This window comes from Centropristis striata, chromosome 10 (genome assembly GCF_030273125.1).
Source record: "Centropristis striata isolate RG_2023a ecotype Rhode Island chromosome 10, C.striata_1.0, whole genome shotgun sequence".
NCBI lineage: Eukaryota > Metazoa > Chordata > Actinopteri > Perciformes > Serranidae > Centropristis > Centropristis striata.
The window spans coordinates 10,552,033-10,574,850 of NC_081526.1; the positions used below are offsets into that span (position 1 = coordinate 10,552,033).

General features: G+C 38.7%; 1 protein-coding gene and 1 long non-coding RNA gene across 4 annotated transcripts in view; one reads left to right on the forward strand and one right to left on the reverse strand.

The window, feature by feature from the left end:
• The window catches only part of LOC131978802 (disintegrin and metalloproteinase domain-containing protein 23), a 35,070-nt gene extending 16,706 nt beyond the window's left edge, over positions 1–18,364 (reverse strand). Inside the window, exons 1-11 of one of the 3 annotated variants that reach the window (XM_059342573.1) lie at positions 17,976–18,362; positions 17,156–17,409; positions 16,653–16,729; positions 9,101–9,164; positions 7,923–8,005; positions 7,707–7,770; positions 6,493–6,565; positions 4,755–4,825; positions 3,711–3,776; positions 3,510–3,578; positions 96–262 (exon numbers count right to left, since the gene is read on the reverse strand). In XM_059342573.1, the coding sequence (XP_059198556.1) occupies positions 96–262; positions 3,510–3,578; positions 3,711–3,776; positions 4,755–4,825; positions 6,493–6,565; positions 7,707–7,770; positions 7,923–8,005; positions 9,101–9,164; positions 16,653–16,729; positions 17,156–17,409; positions 17,976–18,051 (1,064 nt within the window). In that variant the 5' untranslated portion in view covers positions 18,052–18,362. Of the gene's footprint in view, positions 1–95; positions 263–3,509; positions 3,579–3,710; positions 3,777–4,754; positions 4,826–6,492; positions 6,566–7,706; positions 7,771–7,922; positions 8,006–9,100; positions 9,165–16,652; positions 16,730–17,155; positions 17,410–17,975 lie in introns of all 3 variants that reach the window. The other 2 variants (XM_059342574.1, XM_059342575.1) reach the window with 2 other exon arrangements.
• LOC131978803 (uncharacterized) lies at positions 1,815–2,417 on the forward strand. Its single transcript, XR_009395006.1, has 2 exons — positions 1,815–1,904; positions 2,339–2,417. It is a non-coding gene; the product is annotated as an uncharacterized LOC131978803 (long non-coding RNA).
• Positions 18,365–22,818: the final 4,454 nt, after the last annotated feature.

The following is a 22,818-nucleotide window of genomic DNA, read 5'->3' on the forward strand; positions in this document are numbered from 1 at the left end:
GAAAACAATGGTCTAATAATTTTTTCCATGACTGTTTATTATTAAAGAAGATGGACTGGAGGCTGATGGAAACATGTTTTGAATAAAGAACTTGCGAGAAAAGTTGCACGGTGTCCGCATGGAGCTTGATGCTCTGCGCCCGGTATTTGGAGAAATCCCGCAGCATCTCCAGCGGCCTCACGCTGACGGGGATCTGATCCTTTTCCGTCCAGATTTCCACAGCAACGAGCACCACACGTGTATGTAGCTGCTCTTTGAAGACCTGCGAGTGAAGCGTGCAGTGAATGGGAGGAACAAAGAAAGGCAGAGAGAGAGAGAGGGAGAGAGAGAGAACAACACTGGGTGTGAATTTGAATCTGTACTGTCTGAGGAGGAGAGATGAGGGGACGCAGAACACTGGGGGAAAAAGGAGGAACAGGTTAATGCACATAATGACAACACAGAATATGATACAATAAGCAGTGGTGGGATGTAACTAAGCACATTTACTCAAGTACAATTTTGAGGTATTTTACTTGAGTATTTTTTATTTTCTGTAACATTTTACCTCTACTCCACTACATTTAGGGGCAAATATTGAACTTTTTACTCCACTACATTTAGCTGACAGTTTTAATGACTTTTCAGGTTGAGATTTAACATGAAAAATGTGATTCATTTTAAATGATTATGCATGTTTATACATTAAACCACATAAAAGCATATTAAGTAGTTAGAATTAGCCCTACCTGGACAAAAATAAAGTGCTGCTTACATAAATCCATCAATAATAATAATAATAATAATAATGATAATAATACAATACTATATTTGGAATATATAAAACAATCTGAGTGCAGTTTTGAATGCAGGACTTATATTTGTAATGGAGTAATTCCACAGTGTGGTATTAGTACTTTTACTTAAGTAAGGGATCTGAATACTTCTTCCACAACTGCCAATAAGGACAACTCAGGGTTAGAGATGTCCAACATTATGTCACATAACTTTCCACATAACTAAGACGTCTTATAGGTCGATTTTTGTATTAGTATAATTATTTTTTCTGTATTTCTTGTGTCACAGAAACAACTGAGAGTGAGTTTTGTGCTTTGGATGTTATTGTCATACTCTCATCCTCAGCTCTCTGAAGCTCTGTGTCCCACTGCAGCTGAGACTCCGCTGGGCCGAGGCGGCGTTGTCAGTGGCACGGTGGTCCCAGGGGACCCACAGTACACAATAACCTTACATTTTAAGTTCCTTAAATGTACCTGTATTCATGAATATGAAGTATAGTACTGAAGACATTCTTGTAATCTTGCAACACCCCATGAATGTATTAATGTCATGGCAATCCATCTAATAGTTGTTGAGAGCTTGGAAGTGGTAAATCGATCAATATTCCTCGAGAAATGCGGATGGATTAGTTGATAAAAAAACAATGAATTGTATGCAGTGGTGGAATGTAACAAAGTACATTTACTCAAGTACTGAACTTAAGTACAATTTTGAAGGACTTGTACTACGTTAAAAGTATTTCCATTTGTATGTAAATTTATACTTCTACTACACTACATTTTGAGGCAAATATTGTAGTTTTTACTCCACTACATTTAGCTGACAGCTTTAGTAACTTTTCAGGTTGAGATTTAACAAAAAAACATTATAAATGTATGTACCCTGGTGTTGATCCTACGTGTGATAAATGTAAATGTAAAATAGAGCCATACTAACCAGTTACCCCCCACCCACATTCATGGCATGATTCCACCCATTCTCACCTGACTTCACTCACTCCTAATTAATGCTCTACTCTATATGTACCGCCCATTTCCTTTGTTCTGGCTGGCAGCAACACGAAGCAGCATGTGAGGGCCCTCTGTCCCTGGGATTCAGATACAAAACCTATGGTTGTGCGTGATAAAGTGAGTTAACTGCTTCTTCATATGTTGATGTACTTTAATGGTTATTTGTAGATTGGGATGTGATTAAATGTTTGACCAGTATAGATTGGTAAATGCTATAATCATCATCTTGTTTGTTTGCCTTGAGACTACAGACATAATATTGTGTGTAAGTGCGCAGTGCACATGATTTTTTAATTGTAGCTCTTCAGGAAATGCAAGAATCCTTATAACCTAATTGAGAATGTTTAATTTCTTATGTTATGTAATTGTTAAATGGATGTTTCTTTGTTATGTAGTACTCTATAATTTCAGCAGTGGTAGGCCTACCCCAAACCCCCCTGGTTAGAGTACTAATATTTATAGTTTGATAGGTACCTAATTGTTTAGTGTGATGTTATATATTGGTTAACTGTATTGTAATTCTTGTGTGTTTTTCTGTTTATCATTTATAGAAAACCATAACCGTCAAGCCTCACCATCTCCTATTGCTCTCAATGTGTGCATAGTGACAATAAATGGCTTAAACGGAAACATCAGTTGTCCCTCCTACATTCTTATCGATGTACCATGGTGATGCTCAACCACCGGTGAACCAATCCTAGAGATAGATTCTACAGTAAAGGTGCACCTGCCTCACTTTGTCACATGTATTGGACATGTCATTCTTTAGGTCACTTTTGGACATTGGTTTTTCATGCGTTATCAGAAATCCTTCATCATCGAATTGAGCCTAATCCCTTGTCTTGTATTTTTGTCATTGTTCCAGATTTGGACGTACCTAAAGCTATGCTCAACTTTCTAGCTTTTGCCTCTTTACTAGCCCGATGAGCTCCTTCCTATACACATTGGCTCAGATATCACTGACATGATATCCTGCATGAATCTAGAGAAGATTAGATACACTATTCGATGATCGGAGAACAAATTCTACAAAATATGGCGCCCCTTCTTGGTATTTTATGAGAAACCCTCAACAATAATTTCTGAATACCCCCCCCCCCCTTTTTAATTTAATTTTTTACATTTTATTATTATTATTATTATTATTTTAATTATTATTATTTCTTTTATTTTATTTCATTTATTTATTTCTTCCATGCTTTTCTTCCATGTATTTCATCTTTTTGGTTGTTACTATGTCCATTTACAATTTTTTGTCAGTGGCTGTATATGTATGTCTATGTTTAAGCCAGGAGGTTGTGTTGTGTCATGGGTGGATGTTGTACAAAAAATCTAAAAATGTCTTCCTGTACAGTGATTGTCTTACACATACTTTGTCATCAATAAAAAGACCATTGAATGAAAAATAACATTATAAATTTAAAGTGATTAGACATTTTAACCTTATCTTCCTTGAGAAAATTAAAACTCTGGGAACATAAATGCATCGACAATAATAATCAATATTATATTTTGAATATATAAAATAATCTGAGTAGGGCCGTTCTGCCAAACAAGTACTTTTACTTTTGATACTTTAAGTACATTTTGATGCTGATTGGACTTTTACTTGTAGTGGAGTAATTTCACAGTGTTGTATTACTTTGACTCAAGTCGACCACCACTGATTGTATGTGAATTCTTCAAAGGGTCTAAATTAAACACACAAAGGAGTTTACTCACACCATCTACAAAGTTCACCACTGTCTTGGCAAAATTCCTCGTGTGCTGCTTGGTCTTGTGTCGTTTATACTGCAGGCACAAAGAAAAAAGCACAAAGATAAATAAACTGCAGTGATTTGACATGCTCACTCATTACATCACATTATGCTACGTTCACTGCTCCCTCTTGTGAGAGAAAAGCAGAGTTGTTCGTTAACGTACCATACTGTGGTCACTGACAATCATGATCTCCAAATACTTCATCTCCTCAAAAATACTGCGAGGCATCTGCAAAATAAAAGAACAATAATCAGGAAGTGTTTTCTTTTGTCAGGAACAATTTAGACGAAACATCAAAGAATATTAATCAAGACACCAAGAAAGAGATACTCCATGAAGATCATACATTCGCCTGTTTGTGATCTATGTTCTCTGGGTCTTGTACGCTGCAAAAACGAGGTGTCTAAAAACATGATAAAAACACTAAATCTGAGGAAATTATCTTGCTGCATGGACAGAAAATTTCACTTGACAAGATTTTTTTAAATTACGATTAATAAATCTAGAAATAAGCATGTTGAACGCTTAAAAAAAGGAAAAAATCTTAAAATGAGATAAATTAAAGCTGCAAGCAGCGATGAACTGGCCCAAGCAGAGTGCACTGACAATTATTTGTTTCTTACCAAGATAAAACAAAATAATTTAGATTTAGAAGTATTAGATAATTTATCTTGTTTTAAAAGTTAATTTCTTTTTAAGTGTTCAACATGCTTATTTATAGATTAAACAATCTTGTTTCCTTTTTTAAAAGATATTTTTTGGCCATTTTGGACTTTATTGATCGAGAGAAGGGCCCCTAGATTTAACAATCTTGATTTAAGAAATCTTGTCAAGTGAAATTATCTCAGATTTATTGTTTTTATCTTGTTTTTAGACACCCCTTTTTTGCAGTGTGTATGTAACGTAGGAGATCTTGTTGGGACATTAAGGGAAGGGGGATGTCGCTATCCTGGGGGTATTCGGGGTGGTGGGTAAAGGGAAGTTGTTTGTTACTTGTTGTATTACTGTCTCTGACTTGTCTCATGCCCTTCTCTTTTGGAAATAAAAATAAAAATAATTGATCACAAAAAAGGAAGTGTTTCTTTATGGATCCATTATGGCTTTGACCATGTTCTCTTATGTTCTCTTAGTTATTCAATTTAAACAGTTCAAGGGAGGGTGAACTTTGTTGCATTACTTCAGAGAGATGTGAGATCAGAAACTTACTGCTCGCTTTTTCCTGCGCTTCAGCCAGGACAAGTCATCGAGCTCTGAGAGGAGCTGCTCCTCCTCCTCATCTGCAAACACACAAAAGGAAACAGTGACACTCACATATTTACAACTTGGGTTTGCCTCTTTTTTAAGGTCAAGCCCGCAGGGATGGGTTTTCTCCCAGAAATCCAAAATTGTTTCCCTGAAGTTCCCATTATTAAGCACTGGGTTAAATTACATTATTAAGTGAGCCAGACTAGACTGCAGACATTAAACTTGGCAAAATAGTAGAAGTGGGAGCAACAAAATCTCATGCTTTATGAAAATGTGAAGACAAAGTTTGACAACATTAATTTATAACACTGTAAAATCAGCAGTGGTGGAAGAAGTATTCACATCTCTTACTTGAATAAAAGTACTAATACCACACTGTGAAATGACTCCACTACAAGTAAAAGTCCTGCATTTTAAACTTACTGAGGTAAAAGTACAAAAGTATCAGCATCAAAAAGTACTTAAAGTATCACAAGTAAAAGTACTCCTTATTTAGAATGAACCTTTATATATTCCAAATATATTATTGTATTATTATTTTTGATGCATTTATGTAAGCAGCATGTTGATGTTGTCAAGGCTCATTTTTACTATTAATAAACTTTTATGTGGTTTAATCTATAAACATCGGGCTCATTTTAAATTTATCATATTTTTTCATTTTCAAATCTCGACCTGAAAAGTAACTTAAGCTTGCAGATAAATGTAGTGTAGTGTGGAGTAAAAAGTACAGTATTTGCCTCAAAATGTAGTGGAGTAGAAGTATAAGTTACATAATATGGAAATACTCAAGTAAAGTACACGTAACTCAAAATTTTACTTAAATACAGCACTTGAGTAAATGTACTTAGTTACATTCCACCACTATAAAATCAATCAATGCATTTCAGACAGAAATATTGTCCTTTTTACTCCACTACATCTATCTGACAGCTTTATGTTACTAGTAACTTTTGCACATAACAAAAACTATTAACAGGAAATAAATTGGATTACTTTGATTGTTTCGCTCATATTTTATGTTAAACATTTCACGGTTCCAGCTTCAATGTGAAGATTTGCTGCTTTTCCTTTTAATAATTATAATTGTATATAACATTATAATGTGTTAGCTACAATGTTAATGCTTGGACTCTTGGTTGGACAAAACAGTTTCACTATATTTCACAAACCAAACAATAAAATCGATTGATGGAGAAAATAATCATTAGTTCAAAATTAGCTCCAACTCAACCAACTACGCAAGTAAAATCCTGCTTTACATTAAGGCATGAGTAATAATATTCTAATGCTACAATACATATTAATATAACAATCAAAGGGGAAATATTACCTCATAGGGAGTACATACATGAATTACATTTTCCTGATGTTTACTTAAGTTTAACCTTAAATGCTGGACTTTTACTTGTAGTGGATTATTTTCACAGTTAAAGGACGAGGTAAAGGATCTGAATAATTACTTAATCACTGTGAAAAATTAATTCCAGTTAATTCCTAAGGTGTTTTCCCTTCCTGACGACAATCATATACAGTAAATTTAAGCTACAATTGTGTTTTAAAGCTCCGTTACTACAGCTCAAGGAACCACGGCTTGCGGTTCTATGTGTGTTTTGCGAGGAAGGTAATGTCAGGGTCAGGAGAGGTGTGGTGCTGATGGTTATGTAAGATGATGGACGACAGTGATGGAAACCCTTACCCTGTTCCTCTGAATCATTGTTCCAATGAAGAGATGCTGTTCTTTTTAGTTTATGAGGCCTTGCAGCTGTATCCTGCAGGAATGAGGCAAACAGTAGTTAACAGATTGTGATGACTGAAACCATTGTGATGCTTGTCTGTTGAATATGTATATCAGCCAGCAGCAGGTTAGTTTAACCTCGCGTAACGACTGGGAACAGGGGGAAACCTGCCAAGCCTGACTCTGTGTGAAGTAAAAGAAAATCCACCTACCAGCAGTTCTGAAGCTCACTAATTAACTGAACCCCACAACCTACCAGCGGGTTCGAAAGGCATGCTTTCTTTGCCAAAATGACACCATTTATCATAGGCATAAAGGCGTTAAAACAGAACTATCACGGGTTTTTTTGTAATCTTCTGTCAGTAAAAGCTTAAGCTTAAAATAGTTCTCTCATCAAAATAATTTCATTCTTCACGTCTCGTTTCAAATCAAACCTAAAACAAACCATTTGCACAAACAAAATCCTGTAAAAACTAATTAAAAAAATTGAATTCTGCACTCCTTAGTGCAACTGGAAAACCATGAATTATTCGACTGAGACCAAGAGTCACATGACAAAAATTCAGTGAAATTTGAACTGCAGGCTGTTTACACAGAGCAGAGAGGAGAGGACAACAGAGGCTGTCAGTAAAGATTATAAAAATGTAAATGGCTCAATATGTATGGCATGTGGAGCCTGTTATTGTTCCCCCAAATATTGGTAACACTTTTTCAAAAAACAAAATTTTGTATATATATAAATATCTGAATAGCAATAAATAGAATGTGCTTTGTGCCATCGTATGGGAGATAGGGAGTTTTTAGCTTCTGGTATCACTTTAATTCGATAGAATGTGAACAAAAAAATTATAAAAGAGGTGGGGGAACTTTTTACAGTAAAAAAATATATATATATATTTACAAAACAGACTCTCTAGGTGGGTTTTAAGAGGTTAAAACTACATAAACCTTTAAACTATGTCCACATTGAGAATACATTACTTATAATGTATAATATACTTTGCTGGAAACTGATTCATTGCCTTGTCTCCTTCCTTTAAAAACAGGAATGTCCTCAGAGTGATTAGGATATCCTCAGGCGCTCGGAGGTGTTGTGCATGTGGGGGTGGAGGTGAGTGGGTTAAAACCTTTTGTACAATACATATTTTTGCTTCTCTGCGACAGGAATAACTTACGATTGAATGAGTCTGTTGTAAGGGCTCAATTAGATACACATAGACTCCATCGTCAAACATCCCGCTGCCGGGCAGAGAGAGTAGAAAAGAGAGAGAAGACAGTCGATACTGAGTCAATAGGAGCTGAGGAGCAGAGATGAGTGTGTCCAGAAATATTCTGAACACGACGAGGATTACATACACATACACACACACACAACACTGCTGTTCACTTACTGCAGCCCGTTGCAGGTAGATAAGGCCACATGGGAGTTATCGTTCCCTCTCACCTGGCCGTGGTAGTAACAGTGCTCACCGCCCTGAGGGGAGAAGACACAGTGCTAATGCAGCATCACAGCAAACCTCAGCCGTAACTAAAGCAGCATTACTGACAGCACAACACACACAACCGTGCATCCATTGACAGATGATGACTCAGATTCGCCATAACATGCTGAATTTTTACTTAATTATCGTGTGTTTTGTAAATTTTCTAACATCTTTGAGGATTTAACAGCTTGTCTCGCAGATGCCGGGTGCAACATTTGGAAAGCATTTCTGCAGGGGGTCCGCGCTTGTTAGGAGTTAAAACATTGCAAGGTGGGTCCTGGCACTATCTGTGACTCAGCTGTCAGATCTAGGGTGAGCAGAGGACATTCAACCCCCCCTTTCTCTCTCTCACTCACTCTCCGTCTCTCTCTCACTTCACCCATCCCACGCTGCACTGATACTGCAGAGGGCTTTCTCTCCCTCGTCACGTGACCACAGCTCCAGCAGGAGGCTGCAGGAGAGCAAAACCCTGCTGATTCAGCTACAGTATGCCCAGCCCAGCCCTCTGCCTGAATCAGCAGCAACAGCAGCAGCAGCAGCAGGAACCAGCTCCCATTCCCAACCTGTTTTCTCCCCCCTCTCTCTAGCTACTCTGTCCCTCTGTTCTATAATAGCATCTACTTTCATCTATCTATCTATCTATCTATCTATCTATCTATCTATCTATCTATCTATCTATCTATCTATCTATCTATCTATCTATCTATCTATCTATCTATCTATCTATCTATCTATCTATCTATCTGTACATTTTGTTCTTTTTCTCACTCTGCTATCATTTCCTGGCTGTCACTGCAGTTATTTGGATGACACGTTGCATCGTGCATAATTTGATTAACCAATTTGCAGAAGGTTTGAGGATAAAAGATGACAAACTTCAAACTGATTTACAGGGAAGAAACACTCACATCTGATCCCGTCTGCTTGTTTCAAAGCCTATTTCCTGAAGCATATTTGTGCCTTTTGCTTCACAGACAATGTTTCGTGACTGCACAAAATAAAAAACAGCAGCAGAAGGAAATGCAGAAAACAGACTCCGCCAAAATAAGGCGTAACATTTTAGTCACAACCGGAGAAGACGTTACCTTTGACAGGACTGGTTTGCCCGCCTCATAGTGGATCTCAACATAATCTGAAGACAGCAAGTCACTGTGAAAACAGAGATTTAAGGTGGTTAAGCTGGACGGATGTGATGCAGCGACAATAAAAACAACACATAAGAGTCTGTCTGCCTTTGCTCTCTCTGACTCACATGTTGTGGTTTTCAACTAGCGGTGGTGAGTAGTGCTTTGGTTGGCGTTCAAACGAGAACACTCATCACCACCACTGTGCCTGGATTAGCCTGCACAAACACTCACATGACATCTCAAAAGTGCAGCGGATATGTTAAATGTTGCCTGCCCTCATGAAAAATGATGACGCATTTACTCCAATACAACCATCTGCATAAGGTAGTTACAATGAGCCCCAGCTTAGTGCTCGCTAGTTACTGCATCATCTTGTGTCTAAACTTGCAACAATACATCAATTCTGGTCACATGTTCAAATAGAGACAACATCAACAAACACATTACACAGAAATCATCATTGCACATCTGTCTATGACAAAAATACCAAAGGAGAAAATAAATTATTAACTTATATCTTCATTCATTTGTAGTTTTTACAGCGTATGTAGAAGCATACATTTAGTTATCAATTGCTAGTGACTATTTCACTCCCCCCCCCCCAAAGAATATATACAGAAAGAAAAAGAAAACCATGATGGAGAAGTGATTTGCAAAGGGTTTTTTTTTAAACACAGACATATTTCTGAAGTGGAGAACTGAATCTCTCTACCAACACATATCTGACCAAATAGTTTCGCAGACTCCCTAAGAGGACCTGCCCTCTGGGGAGCTCCCCCGAGAACTACATACTTTCAAGGGCGTTTTTCTGTTTGCGTTTCTACCACCAATAGGAACACAAAAGTGAAATATGCCAGCTGGTGGTTGACTAGTCAAAATGGTAAGCTCAGAAAAGCCTGGACCTAGTGTCAGCCTTTGGTACAGGGAAATCTTTGATATACTTCCTCATAAAAGATAGATCAAGCTGCTGTTAAGGGTAAGGAAGAGTTGTTCCTAATTGTTTGGACACCCTTCCTTGATCATATACCTGCAGATCTTAAAAATCAGCTGTTAATGGGCAGACTGTTTTCTGACTGGAAATCATGAGCACATATTGCGGACTGGAGACAAGATATTTTTATCAATCATTATGTCATTATTATTGTCTTGGTCATTATGATTATTTTCACCTTTTTTTTGCCTAACTTTGCTTTAGCATGTGTTGTCTGACGGGATGGGGTTGGGGGGGTCTGGTTCTGTGTTTTGTCTTGTTAATGTGTTTAAAAACAATAAAGTGTGTTTTAAAAAAAAGGGGAAAAAAAGCCTGGACTTCACAGTCACTCAATTTGCATCATATTATCTTCCTTTTTTTTTTTTTTTTAGATATGAGCTGTAGTTTTTGTTCTGTGGCGTCTGTTGTTTACATGGCTAACAGATCTTAATATATGGCGGTTTCTGATCCTGCATTGGCTGTGATCAACCAATCAATGTACACTTACGTCTCTGGACCTATCACGTCACACTCGCTGTTCCTCTTGAGCTAAAAAGTCCCTTAAAACAGCGTTCTAAGAACTATGATTGTTCCTAGTTTTTATGGAACGAAAAAATGAGGTTTTTAGACTATTAAGAACTTCCTCTGGTACGACACTGCTTATTGTTGAGGGACTCTGTCTGTGGGTCTCCCCAGCCCTAAACCCATATTTACGCCCCTGGTCACAACAGGATGCCCAGTTACACACCAATTACCAAAGTGATATAGAGGATCTAAAATAATCATTGTGAAACTACATTTGAACACAAGTTCATGTACAGAATTGGCTTCTTCCTCAAATCTCCATCTCCGTAGTTGAGAAACAGCTCACATAACAGGAACAGAAACAAGTAACGTTGTCTAAAAGCTGCCAATGAAGCCTAATGTGATAAATGATTGCGAGGCCTCGGGTTCACCTTGAACACAATGGTCCTCCCGGCAGTTCCTGCTATCTGAGTCAGCGTCGCTCAACCATTTCACACACTCAATCTGTTAGCTGACAGCTGACTTCAAGAAGAGACTGCGATTTCTGCCACAATGGCGCTTTTTTTCCCAGAGTAACCTTGCAAATCAAAAAAACATCCTCCTCTCTGTGGACATGTAGTGGCGTCGCAGCAGAGGGGGGGAAAAAGATGGAAATGATTAATCTAGTCTTGTAGAGCAGCGTGACATTTTTAAATGATGCTCCGCGGCATGTGAGCAGGAAGTGCACCATTATGAGAGGAGATTCGAGGCTTGAGTGGCGTCTGTGAGAGATTCCTGAGTGAGGGGCTATTATTAGCGTGACAGACGAGGCAGGGCGAGGAGAGTGGGCCACACTAAGAGTGTACTGGTGTTTGTGTGAGTGTGTGTGAGGGCAGCACTGCAGAGCATGGTTGGGTAACAGCTCTGTGAGTGTATCGATGTGTGTTAGAAAGGTCTGTGAGAGCTGTGAAAGTGTGTGGAGACCATGAGAAGGGAGTCCTGCCCCGAGGTTTCTCAGTTCACAGGAGACTGAGTGCCACAATGCAGCAGCAGCAGCAGCAGCAGCAGGGCAGTGAGACAGAAGAGAGGCGGAGAGGCAGGACCAAAAAATCTGCAGGAGGTTCTTACATCTTGAGCCAGATCAAATGCAGCTCAGCATGCTGTAGTTACACTTGCCATTACTGTTCATACCTCTAACACATGGAAACAATTAGTCCACATTAAAGGAGACGCTCTGAAGAAGCTGCACTATTCACCTTTCTCATTCACGCCTGTCAATGTGTGATTTATATCACCTAAAAAAGCATCTCTCAGTGGCTCTTCCTCCTGGTTTGCAGTCCATAAGTACAGTAAGAGGTGAGCAGATAAAGCAGCACCCATTGGCAGGTTGCAGACCTATCTATATTTAGATCGGGACTGTCGCAGCTACAACACCAAGCAGAATTCAAACCCCTGTTCTCACACAAAAAAAGGCACACACTGAAGTTAGATCATGTATCTCACAGATAACCTACGGTACACGCAAACAGCTGGGTATCAAGGTCACACTTTCCTCCTCTCTCTCTCTCTCTGCTGCCGCTGTGAAGAGCTGATGCTGTGTTATGTGGTGGTTCCTGAATGTCCAATTGTGTGCAGGACAACATCTTTCAAACACGATGCATGATTGTGTGAGTGTTGTGGAAAATCTTAATAGACGACAAGAGTTTCTAGAAAGACAGCCCTGTGCGGAATTTAATGACAAGTATCACGAAACAGATACAATATTCAAGATGCACAAACAGGTCCTTGGTGTGAACCGCAACTGCGCAGTTTTCCTATTTCTGTTACTATATGCCCAATGTTCTTGCGTAAGATCTCATGCTTTCTTGTTATTGTTCCAAATGGTGCAGTGGGTTTTCCTAACTCAGATCTGCTCTAATCTTAATCAAGCAGGAGTTTCCTGTGTTTGTCATATCATATGTGATGCATTTTTATATTGCTATATGTCTGATATTTTAATACATCTTCAAATTAATTCCACAACATGAGCTGTATCTGTCTCTATGCTACTTAAAATATGCTGAAAATGATACATGGAGGCTTGTGGCGATTGAATTTGTTAGTGATGATCAGAGGGATGGATTATTGATTTTTTTCCTGCAATGATATTAATACAAATTTTGAACTAACTTATTCTCAGAACTAAGATATATTGTATAATTTGTTTCTTGCTAACGTGATGAAATTACCCTCTAAAGTAACCAGAGACTGAATACCAGCACACAGAATAATTATGCAATTGCCCTTAGCCATGAAGACAATATAAAATTATAATATTTTATGAAAGAATCTGGGTTTGAATCACTTTAACAGATCTGGAATTCAATCAGCATTTTAAAGTCCTTGTACACACGTACATTAAGCCTTCACATGTGTAGACCGGCTACTTTGTGAAGGGAGTAAATCAATATCATTGAGTGTTGGGGGCCTTGTGTCTCCGAATGGGACAGTGATCATAGCCGACAGAGTGACTGCCTCGCTGCTGATTTTGGTGCAAACTAATTAAACCTCATTAAAGATGGAGACTTTGGTTTTCCTAATCATTTTCTTAAACAGTCTGTGAGTAGTCTGGCAGCTGAACTAAGAATGCTTTTAACACTCGGGTGATTCTGGAAAGTAGCACGCTGACTTACACAATTACAGTTTTCCTGATTACATTATCGTCAACTGGTGCTGCATTAATCACTGATCTGACATATAATAGTGCATATCATTTACAAGCAACAGTCATCGACAGACGGGAATCACAAGGGTTGTCAGTTTGTTTTCAGCTATGACACATATTGCTCGCTCAGAGGGTCAGTATTTGGCAGTTTCTCATCTTGATGCCTGACGAAAGACTTACAGTCACAATGTAAAAAAAGAAACAGCTGCATAAATGCGATATGGCAATATTTACGTCATTTAGATGACACTTTACTTTTTGATTCTTGCACATGGGAGCAAAGCTGGAGCAAAATATAGAGGCGTTGTGTTGCAAAGATAGAGTATGAAGTATACAAAAACAGGTTTTACCATGTGGTTATTTCATATAGACTATTTATTTATTGATTTACTAAAAAACATGCTGTATCGTGTTATACGAAGATATAATATGAGCTAAATCCAGATTAAAGATTTTGTAAGAAAAGTGCAGCCCTTTATTTTTAATTATATTTTTGTTAAACTTTCCCCTCATAATACATCTCAAAGTGCACATTTGGTTTAAATTAGGTCTACATTTAAATTTGCACAGCTAAATGGCCCTGGTAAGAAATAAATCCCTAAATCACATCCTCCCTTTGATGCTTTCCTACAATTTTTGTGAAGTATGCAACAGTATTTATTATTTATTTAATATCATTTTAGAGAGTGTCTGTGTATCTGTTTGTGTTTCTTATCTTTAAACCCTGGATGAATAAAAATACTGCAATTTCCAACCATCTGCCTCTCGCTGTCAACATGACCTTGACAGCAGATACTTTTGTGAGCGATAGACAAATCACTCCCACTACAAGTCTACAAGTTTGTTCTGATTAATTTTGGTTTATTTCAACCTGGTGTATTTCCCGTTAATGTGGCTATTGTGACTCTATGAGTTGTGCCAACTTTGCACTTGCCACTTCCATTAGAGAGACTCTGGAAATTAATTATTTCACAATCCTGTCTCCAATTCTGACTGAAATGAAAACACAGAAATGAAAGTTGTTGCCTGTAACTGGAGATCACCATCTGGATGGTTTATTTAAAGGGGACTTATTGTGTTAATTTATAGGTTTGATACTTGTATTTTTGGTTATTACAAGAACAAGTTTACATGCCTTATGTAAAGAAAAAACATATTTTTCTCTTGCTGTCTGTCTGAAGATACTTGCATTTACTCAGAAGGGCTCATGATAACTGGGGATGGATCGTTTTTTCGACCCACTTTAAATGAAACCAGAGACGGTTAAGTTGTGGTAGAGCGTCTTTGGGTGCATTTACTGTTCAGAACACAAATTAAACAAGATATTAGCTAGCTAGTGCATCCCTCCACCACACTCCCTGCTGCTGGCAGACAACTTTGCCTGGAAGAGAGCGTCTCTAACTGCTTCATCCATAAACTCTTGTCACAGCGTAGGAGAGCACGTTACTACCTCCGGTTGAATGGTGACTGTTTTTTTGCATGAAAGCATAGTGAAATTTGCAAGCTATCAGCTAAATGAGTCGGCCTAAAATCAAAGAACTTAATGCATATTCTTGTTAACCGCAATCGGGTTGCGGGGGCTGGAGCCGATCCCAGCTGTCATTGGGCGAGAGGCGGGGTACACCCTGGACAGGACGCCAGACTATCGCAGGGCTAACACATAGAGACAGACAATCACACTCTCATTCACACCTACGGGCAATTTAGAGTCCCCAATTAAACCTAAGTGCATGTTTTTGGACTGTGGGAGGAAGCCGGAGTACCCGGAGGGAACCCATGCTGACACGGGGAGAACATGCAAACTCCACACAGAAGAGCCGCAGGCGGGAGGCGAACCGGCGACCCTCTAGCTGTGAGGCGAGAGCGCTAACCACTACACCACCGTGTAGCCCTTGTCACAAATTGCTATTGCCAAATGAGACGACTTCTTATTACACAGGACTGATGTTTCAACAGCATAACAAGTCACTGCAAAGTCGCCTGCTGAACGTAAACACATAGTTGAACTCTAGTTGTACACAAGAACGATCATTTCAATATCTCCTCAAAAAGTTCTGTCACTTTTTGAAATTTGTGACTCATGTTCTATGGTCCTGGCTCACTTAAACTTCCTACTACATTGCCCCACAAATTCAGGTAGTATTACTCCGTGTCATTTGTATCTTCAAGCTGTGAGGAGATGTGCAAAAATATGGACAAAACTAGCGCTAAGTAGGTACTCAAGGCTGCATCTGTATCTGTATCCGGCAAGCATAAATGAGCCCTAATATGTCGCCATCTATCCATGTTAGTGAGGGTCAGCTCAGCCCATCCGCCTGCACCCCAAAAACAGCGACCACGCACAATGTATGTATAGCAAGCCACCAACTGCACATGCTCCAGTTGTTCCACACTCCAGACCAGTAGGTGTTGGCTGGTTTGCCAAGCAGCAGAAGACGATGCTAACAAAATGGATTCTTGTTTTGAAAAGAGGTTCTGTGATGAAATCCACCATTACCCACATTTATAAAATTCAATGGCAAACAGCATTATGGTGCATTATTAGCACCAACTGGAATAGAGTATGGAGTGCCAGACCCGCCCTAAACTGTTTAAATGGAACCAAGTGCTCCTTTACGTGAACGGCACACAGCTAATATTATGGAAAATATAAGCTTCAGTCCTGAAAAAGCCCAGTCTGCTCTAATTGGTCAGTGATTGTAGGATAATTCTGTTGAAAATGTATATATATACATATGTAGTATAAACAGTTAATGCATAATTTGGCAACAAGTAGCACTTCAGTTTTCATGGGAAAAAAAAACTGTCAAGTGAGCTTAGCATATCCTGATCGGATGTCCTGGTTAAGATAACATGAGAACAGGAATCTGAATTCTGCCTAGTGTGCTCTTATGTCAAAATTGGTACATAACAGGAAAGAGTTTTCTGCATCAACCGATAAAATAAAATATATATTTTTTTTTTAAAAAGGAAAGAGTCTTCTGCATCTGCGCTCAAGGCATCTCTGCACTGTCATTGCAGCCAGGGAGTGACTGTAACGGCACTGTAGCAGCATTTTCTACCTATATATAGCATAGTTGCGACATCACAACCTCTCGGGAGTCCTGTCAGCTTGTTTAAAGGCAGTTTCTGATACGGACTGCATGCATTTCTCCGTAGACGGAGCACTTTTATACCTTCAAAGTATTTATGAAGCACCTAGACCTGCTTTTAAATAAAATCTCACTTTCTACAACAAGGGGGGCTTTAATGATCACAGCAGCTGACTGGCTCTAAAATCATCATCATTTAGCTAACAGCTACTGTTGTTAGAAGAGATGAGAAGGACTTACGTGTTCAGTGCTAGATCCAGAACAAATCTGGAGCCAAATGCCTCTAACTGGAAACTGGCTTGAGCGAGGTGGACTGCCTGTGGGGGGAGAAGAGTTGTCACTGCAGATGATTCAAAGCAAAAGAACATCAAATCCTCCAGAGTCCACCTTCAACATCCTCTACAGTACAGTGCACAAATAACAGATGTGGCAGATGGTAATGCACAGTGGGTATACTGGGAGAAAGGCTTCCTTCAGCATGGTCACTTTGGCATCAATCCAAAAAGCTCATCTGTTAATGTGCTGTGATGGGTGTCTTTGCTTTGTCTGACAGTGCAGTAAAATGAAGTTAAATACAGGTCTAATACAAGCCATAATCTGGATTTAAAACTTCCAAGTCTTGGCCCCCCATAATGCCTTTAAGTGACTCCTGCTATTGATCACAACAGCATTTCTAGGAAGTAACTCCTCACCCCATCTCAGCATCACTCCCCTTCACCCAGCCCTCCTCCATGCTGGCTCACCTGCCCCTCTGTGGCTTGGTTCTTGGCCCGCGTGTCCAGATCATGGTAGGTGCTCTCCGAGTCCTCGTTTAGGTAGTAGATCAACCGCGAGGGGTAGGTGATCACATGCTCTACTGCATGGTGTGTTGTGTTGTCTGTAGCAGGTGCTGCAGTCGCCTGTTGCTTCAGCAGGGCTGGCACTGCGTCCCTCTCAACCTTGTCCTCTACTCCTGGAGAAACTGCAAGACAATTCCCACCGCACAGACATGAAAAACCTGACACACACATACACACACAAACACAGAGCCAGCTGTCATCCTTTATTCATGAAACGCATTGATAATACTGAGGCAAGTGGCCACAGCTTCATTGCGATTCCTCGGGAAGATTGGTTACATGACAGGCACATATGGCTGATTTAGCAGGCAGAATATAAACAGCTTCATTTCATCGAAAGGTACTTTTGATGTGCTTTTTTCTAAAGTGAAAAACTCTGCACCAGATAGATCTATGCAGTTTGCATTATACAACATACATCCAAAAAGCCTCAGACAGTAATAGCAGATAATATCATGCACTCTATCAAGCGACTATTAATTCAAATGTGATACTCATACATAATAAAGAGCACTGTTTTTTAGAAGCTGAACAAAAGATGCTGTAGTCTGCCTCATGCACCATCACGCTGAAGACGCCGCATATTAAATCAAATCTGGGGGGAAAAACGCGTCCACCTGCAGTACATCGTCAGATATCATTTTCGCACAACACAGAAAGTGAAAGGTGTATGAAATTAGATGAAAGTGAAAAAATAAAGCCAGCAGGCTATTGCAATACATACCGGATGACGCTAGTGATAGATGAAGCCAAGGCGAAAGGATGCTGACGAGCAAAGTGGCCAGAAATATCAAATGCATGATTCATATTTGATAACTGATAATCTCAATATCAACACATCAACGCAATATATAGCTTGCGGCCCATCGCGGCGGGGGACGTGCCGTGCAGGGGGGTTTCTTCATGGATGCAGGAGGCACCGGGCTGCTGCTGCAGTAGCGGATGAGGAGGAGGAGGGTGAGGAGGAGAGGAAGGGAGGGAGGGGGAGCAGAAAGAAGGCGGTGGCCGGGCAGCTACTGGAAGTCAACCAGCAGACTCCTCCTCGGTGAGGACAAACATGTCCTTCCTCCCTCCTGGACCACAGGAAGCCCGTGCAGGTGACCTCAAAGGCATAATCACTTCAACCAGAGACTAAACCGGAAATGACCCGCCAACACTGATTGTGTAATGTCGATCATACACATTTTTTTTGTTTTGTTATCATAAGAAAAACACACATATGAAAAAATAAAGAAAAATAAACAAACATTAAACCAAATCGTATGGCTGAAATATTTGGTAAACATTTTAAAAGACAGATCAAAAACCTTTTATTTTTTTTTATTTTTTTTATTAATGACATTCTCATTTGTATGTTATTTGACTTGTGTTTTGATTATGTCATTGATTTTTTGTGTTTTTTAATTAATTACATTGTCATTTTAATTTTATTTGTCTTTTCATTATGTCATTGATTTTTTTTTAGGGGGGGGGGGGGGGGCTTTTAATAATGCCATTATTTTTTTAAAGCTAATTTTTATTAGTCTTAATGGTTTCTTTAAAAAAAAAAGTGATGTCATTCTTTTTAAAAAAAACAAACACATTTTTTATCATTCTTAATGTTTTTTTATTATTTCCCTTTTATATTATTTACCCCCCGCCCCAATTGTCTATTTGACTTTGTTTTGTCATGCATTTTTATTGTTTAATGTAAAGCACTTTAAACTGTGTCTTTTGTATGAAATCACTCCACGAATAAAGTTATTAGTTATTAGATAATTTATCATTAACATATTGTAAAAAAAATATTCCACAAGTAAAATTTACCTGAAGAAGAAATACAAAATGTTTTGCTGTAAAATGTAATTTAATTAAAAAAGTAATGGTCACTAGCCATTATTGTCTGTTTGTATTATATTAATGGATAAGCAGCAATTATTTAGGTGGTTTAAGCAAAGTAAACTACTTTGTTCTTGGGTGGTTTAACCTATATCACTGTGTCACATTGTAAAAAGCTGATCATATGTTTTTTTGTGTAAAAAGTAAATGTACTTAGATTTAAATACTGAAACCCTTCATGCAAAGTATATTTTATGACAGAAGAACAGAACAAAGTGCACAGCAAGACAGTTTGACTCATAGCAGAAAAAGCCCAGATGGTACTAATACTGTTAACAAAGGATCTGGTTTTATTCAAGTTGCCCAGTAAGTCATAGCACTGAGCCAACATTTACAATATCAGCACACTGAGATTGAAGCAGCTAAATGGAATTCAGCCATCACCTTTTGACCATTATCTTTCCTCATCTTTTAGTCATCATCTACCTACAGTATCAGTGCGATATCTCACAAGTCACAGCTGTGTGAAAGCAGATCAAATTCTACATGTTTCTTCTCACATTTTATTTATATAATGCAATCAAGCCGATTTTCATTAATCCTGTTTACAGTTTTTTTGTTGTATGCAGAATTTTAGTGATGCAATGTCCTAAATGTTAAAATATTTGCTGCAACAAAGAACACATTATAAGAAACATGGGTTAGAGCTTTCCCCCAGCAATCATTTTGAGTAATCTAAATGTAAAAACATTATTAAAACGGTATTAGTAGTATCCCATAAAACGTGATGATGTATTTCTGAGTTATCTCTACCACTTAGGTAGAAAGTGTTCTTGTCAAAGCCACCAGACTCCATTGACAAAACAGTAGTTTTACCTGCTGAACTATAACTGCCTTGATCAATGAGTTTATTGGTATTATTGTTTGATTTTAGTGTTTTAAAGGGTTAATTTGGATTCATAAAAATTACACAACACAAACAAAAATAATCAACTGAGGCAGCAACAGACCAGAAACTCCTAGTTCCCTCAGCATATACTTAAACAAGGTCCTGCCTGCTAATACACTGACTGTGGATAAGTGCCACATACAACCTCACTTAAAGAATCCAAACTATCCCTTTAAAATTGCCTAGTGTCTTTCTGAGATAGCAGAATATATTCAAGGGAGACTGTGTGACATGGGCCATGAACTATAACGAGTGCATGGCATGGCTTGTAGGATTCATAAAGCTATGCAGATCTCAGACACACACACACATACACACACACACACACACACACACACACACACACACACAAACGGCTCTTGGAGCAAGTGACAGCTCCCCCCTCAGGGCTGAATGGTCCACAGAGGGATGAGATGGTCATTTTGGGTCGCTGGATATTGAGATAAAAGAGACAAGGCTGTCTGGCTGCTGGATTAAACAAAAATGAATGAGTAAGCAGCAAAGTGCACATAAATGGACCGTGTCTTTGTTAGTTCAAACTGCAACTTACATCTATTCTACAGAGGCCAGCTAATTAAATTGATCTGCAGCAAGTTACTTCTCCCTTACCTGTAGGTTGATGTCTGACCTGTGGGAGGTGATTTCACATATTTTCAACTGATATTTATACTTACAGTTCAGGATATAAAGGGTAGATCAACGGTGAATCAGGTGAGACAAGAAGACATTCAACCTAAACAGAAGTTCTGCCTCCACCAGTGATGTCACAGCAGGTGTTTGGCCTTTAACGTGTTTGTGTGACATCACTGATTGGCGAGGGGCCAGGGGAGCAACATGCTTGAACATTTAAAGACCATTAAGAGCAGTTTGGCAGCTGTGCTGTAGACATTCTGGCAGAAACCCAGTTGTCTGGCATTACTTTACAGTTATACTGGAAATTTTTGCAAATTGTTTGTACAATGTCTTCTGGTGATAAAGTGGAGCTTTGGCAAGTCTGAGTTTGGGTGTTGTACTTCTAACTGTTTAATTTTTTAACAAAAAAGCCTGTGTTACAAACTGGGGTGGGACTTTTTTTTTTAAAGAGGGCCTAATAAAGAAAGCTATAAAGTTGCATTATGGGGCTAGTAGGATTAAGCACATTGACTTGTATTAGCGATTAAAAGTCAGGACATCTCAGCCTGTGCTGCAATTTTGCCATTCTATGAAGACCGTGGTAGTCACTTTGTAATAAAAAAATAAATGTATCAAGCCTTCAGTGGCCCTGAAGGATCTTTAGACAGTCTGAGAAAATAATAACCCCCTGGTGATGTCATCAGGGTTATCTCTGCTTGGGCTGGAGGCTTAACATTTTTCAAATTTTTAAACAGGGGGAGATAGAGTTTGAGAGATAATTTTAGAGTGTGACCCATAGAATCAATTTGGGGAAAAAACAACTTCTCACTTGTCCTCACAATTCCCCTAACTTCATGGATATACAGTAGTAAATCACTTACCATACCTTAAAGGGGCAGTTCACCCCAAAATCAAAACTACTTCCTCTTACCTGTAGTCCTAATTATCAGTTTAGAATATTTTGGTGTGGGTTTCTGAGTGTTGGAGATATCAGCTGTAGAGATCTGCCTTCCCTTGAATATAATGGAACTTCATTGCACTTTTTCAATTGAGTTTTGGTGTTGTAGGGTCTATACTAGGAATGAAAATCATTCTCATTGAGTTTTTCAAATGTATTTTTGGTGCTTTGAGCACCACCAGCCGAGTGGCAAATAGTTTTATTACATGCATAGAAGGCAGACGTTTATATCGCCGATATCTCCTACACCCTATAACTCACCCTAAAACAAGCATTGATGAATAACACCATAGGAAAACATATGTATCTTTTGGGATTTTGGGATGAACTGTCCCTTTAAGTATGCTGTAGCTGCCATGTACTCATATTGTGGGAATGAATAATGTAAAAAACTTTGCCACAGAGCACAATGTGGCATCAATGTTATTTCTGGAGACTGAGTTGAAATAACACTGGATTTACCTTTGTGTTTTGACACACTTTATACAGTCAGTGGCGGTTCTACACAGGGGTCTACAGGGGCCACTGCCCCTGTGAAGAAGCTCTTGGTCCCTGCTGTGGCCCCTGTGTGAAATTAATAATAAAACGATCAATTCATAACAATGAACGACGGAACAATTCTTACCTATTTTTTTGTTCAAACATTGTACACAAAAGGAACCCAGAATGTGTACATTGTATAATAGTTTAATTGTGCAATAAAAGCTTGTGTATATATATAAAAAGATCATTCTCACTGTACTGCACTTCCAAAATTAAAAAATGTGATTGTGCATAAAGATGAGAAATGTCATTGTCGTACAAAATAATTGTTACTGTTAATAAGTCTCATTGTTTCAATCAATGCATTTGTATCTTCCAAATACACTTAATGAGATGTTTTAATAAGCTAAAATAAAGGCTTTGAATGCTTGAATATCATCTTTGCCATTTTTAATATCCTCTGATTAAACACTGGCCCCTCCTTGGCTCCCACAGTAAAATTGGTCGCCACCGTATACAGTGCAATAAACCTGCATGAACATTCAGATACAAACTGTTGGAGCCTGCCTAAAGTTTATTCTCTTTAATGAGCACAATCAACAGGGTGATTAATCAAGGCGTTAAATGCCTTGTAAAAAAGGAAAACAAATGCAGAGGGAGAAATGGCATGTGACAGCCTCAAATAAACTTTCCCTTAGTTCCCACTTACTGAAGCAATTTGTGCATTTCAGGAGAAAATCTGCAGCA